Raw genomic sequence first — 3,438 nt, 5'->3', positions numbered from 1 at the left:
AAATATAAAAGTTTATAAAAAAAAAATATTTGAAAAAAATGTGAAAAAGGTCAAATAAAAAACATCTTCGGTTTCGGTCGGACATTTTTTTTTTTTCGGTTTCGTTTTTGAAATCTTCATTTCGGTGCACCTCTTGTATCTCGGTGCATCCCTAATTTACACTGACATGGAATGGTGGTGCTGGTGACATCTGTATTGGAGTTCTGTTGTGAGCGGCGCCATCCGCAGTCATTACCAGCACCCGTTACTTTTGGGATATCGGGTAATGGGTGCGGCAAAGTATATGGATATTGCTTTATATAGTATATATCTGGGGACCTGCGTCACACGGGCCAGTTGTGATTACCTCCAAATACATGCGTCGTGTATACTTTACAAAAAAATTGCCGCGAGGTGCTACAGTGTTCGGGTTTGGCTTGAAGAAAAGGTGGCAACCCTAACCCCACTAGACCTCTGAAGGTGTGCTGTGGTATCTGGATGAACCCCCTGATATTGAGTAGGTCCCCCTCGTCCTGACCCGTCCAGGCATGGACTCCACTAGACCTCTGAAGGTATGCTGTGGTATCTGGATGACCCCCCTAATATTGAGTAGGTCCCCCTCGTCCTGACCCGTCCAGGCATGGACTCCACTAGACCTCTGCAGGTATGCTGTGGTATCAGGCACCAAGCCGTCAGTAGCCGACCCTTTAAGACCTGTAAGTTGTGAGGTGGGGCCCTTTTCTCCAGCCAGACAGATGTTCAATCTTCCAGCAGAGGACACACAGAGGGAAGTCTGGATCTCACCTGGAAGCCAACAGCCTGTAGAGGAGGCCAATAGGTCACCAGCACTTCTCTGGTGGGCCATGAGCCGTATACAGAGCAGATATACACAATGCATTAAACAAGCTTCGAGCACCTTTCTTGAAGCCCTCTGAGGTCCTCCAGCTCCAGTCTGGTGGTGCTCAATACAGATTTAACTTGGATCAATATCCAAGATCTCCCCCTTATCACACGGGACCATTCCCAGAGATCTTCCCCTTATCATATAAGACTTGTGATGGGGCAACCAGTGGGCTGTAGTTTGGGGGTCCAGGAGGAGCCGAGTCCTCAGGTTCTTCATCCACATGGCTTCCTTCTATAGCCGACTCTTCTCTCTATGGTCTCCTCACCTCAAACCGGGATCGGAGTCTAGCACTTGGACGCTCAGTTGCCATAAAGAAGGTGTTTCCGTGACCTGACGACTGATGAGTCCACGTTCTACAGATTGCTGATTGGTGGAGGACATCCTACCCTTCACCCTCCGCGTGGTGTCACCCTCATACAGAGATCTACGGGGACACTGAATACAACATACTACATGACCAATAGGGGCTTTTGAGGGACTTTAGAGGCAGGGTAGGATGACCTTTCACCTCAGGGATGAGTCCTTAGCCGCTTGTGGGATGTCAATGTAAAGTTGGGTTCCAGTCTCACACACCACTTGCCAGTGCAGAGGACTTTATACCGATTGTGGTGACTCTGTGTATTGTAGAACCTTAGCTGGTCAGCAAACTTAGCACAGAACTCCCTGGGCGGGACACCGAACTTCTCTCTGAGGTCCAAGCCCAATTTTGGCTTCTCCAACAGAAGAAGTTCCTCTCTGGTCCTCCATCCCGGGAACAGCTTCTCCCCTTCACTGGCAGAACACTTGAAGACCCCGGCTGGGTCTTTGTCTATGACCACCTGCAGGCCCGGTCAGATCACGAAGCCTCTCCCAGGCAGGAAGCCCGGGGGACAATAAAAGACACTCACAAGGTCAGACCCGAATATTTATTCTGCACCAACGGCCATGACCTTCAATTCTTTCTATCATGTAATGTTCTCCATCGCTCCGTCCTTCCCGAGTCTAGATCAGTCCAATGGAAGGATGACACCTCTATGAATGTGGGGGGTCTGATCTAAATTCCGGAACGTATCTCAGATACTTTCATAAATAAGATCCTTCCATTCCTCCTGATTCTCCGGGAACTATCCCGTGTCACCGAGGGGATCCATCCATTCCTCTGTCCTGTATCTCCGTGTCTTCTCCATGTTCAGTCCTCCTCTGGATGTCTTCTCCTAAGAAAGGTTTCCTTCATTACTTCTCCCCAGATCTGGGACTACACGCTCCACTCCCATCATCTGCCATATTGGGATCCGTCATCCAAAGTCTTCAGATGGAAACGTCGATATTTTTCGGAACTGTTCTCACATATCGATCACTCTTCAGTCTTCTTCTCCATAGACCCGAATGTGTCCAATGCGTTTCTTCCTCACCCTAGTGTAGAATCAGCCTCATCATTGAGGCCTCGAGGTGCACGCGTGTTCTGATGCATGTCTGGTGGTGAGCCTATGTGCAGGGCCGGGGCGCCACAGTATGTGCACGGAAAAACAAAATGGCAACCGCACAATTCTATTTAAAGTGAGGAGCACATGGAGGGCGCGCTGAGGAGACTACAATGGTCTTCTCGTATCGGAGCGCACTGGACCTTGTCTACAGTCCTGCGGCATCCGGGACACTTGGAAATGATTTCAAGGCTATGAAAGAAACCTGAGGGCGGAAGTTCCTCCGTACTCCACAAGGTGGTGATCTCACTAAAGACAGGAAGTCCCCATGGAAACAGACAGGAAGTAATATCAGGTTCAGACAGGAAGTTCTAGTCATGAGGTGATTTTGAAGGAAGTGGAGAGGAGACATTGCTGGAACTGACAGCAGAGGAGGTAATAAGATATTATGTTATATGTACACCCGGTAACCCCTCCCCCCCCCCGTCATGTCCGTCCTCGTCCTCCATAGTCACTGTGACCTCTTTTATCTCCCTGGTGACGGTATCATTGTGTGTGTCAGGTTCCTATAAGGTGTCAGGATGTCTCTGTCTATCTCTCCATGGAGGAGTGGGAGTATCTAGAAGGACACCGGGATCTCTACAAGGACGTGGTGATGGAGAATGCCCCGCCCCTCACATCACCGGGTAAGAGGAGAGAGCAGTACGGAGGCTCCGCCTACATCCCCCATCATCTGATACACACATAGAAACAATGTATTCAGTCAGTGTGTGTGTTTCCTAAGGGCCCGGCAACAGAGAGATCTCATGTTGGTCCTCCAGATGGGCAGAGAAGTGTCTTCTGTATCTAGAGTTCTCGGGCTGCCTGTGCATGTTGGTTGGGGGGAGAGTCATCACGTCGGGTTGTAGTCCCCTCCTGAGACTGCATGTGAAGTGGTGGCCATGCTGGGCCCCATAGGACCATGAAAGCAGAGTCAGTGATCAGGGAAATTGGTGAAACAGGACTGAGGAGCTCCGGCTCCTATTATTCCTCCTCCATCAGTGTTGGTTCTCTGGTTACCCCCCTCCCAGTATTTCAGCCTGTTACCCTCCACTGACCCTCGCATGTTCACAAGGCTGTTAGCTCCGGTACTAGATCAGGGAAAACACGGTGGGG

The 3,438-nt window shown here is 50.0% G+C and overlaps 1 protein-coding gene across 1 annotated transcript in view; it reads right to left on the bottom strand.

Annotated features, from left to right (window-relative positions):
- LOC108801451 (zinc finger protein 271-like) overlaps positions 1-1,264 on the bottom strand; it is a 21,874-nt gene extending 20,610 nt beyond the window's left edge. Inside the window, 2 exon segments of the mRNA XM_018573339.1 lie at positions 784-832; positions 1,149-1,264. Coding sequence (XP_018428841.1) covers positions 784-832; positions 1,149-1,264 — 165 coding nt within the window.
- Positions 1,265-3,438: the final 2,174 nt, after the last annotated feature.

This window comes from Nanorana parkeri, unplaced genomic scaffold, assembly GCF_000935625.1.
Source record: "Nanorana parkeri isolate BGI_ZX_2015 unplaced genomic scaffold, ASM93562v1 scaffold2341, whole genome shotgun sequence".
Classification (NCBI taxonomy): domain Eukaryota; kingdom Metazoa; phylum Chordata; class Amphibia; order Anura; family Dicroglossidae; genus Nanorana; species Nanorana parkeri.
This window is presented reverse-complemented; position numbering and strand designations above follow the sequence as displayed.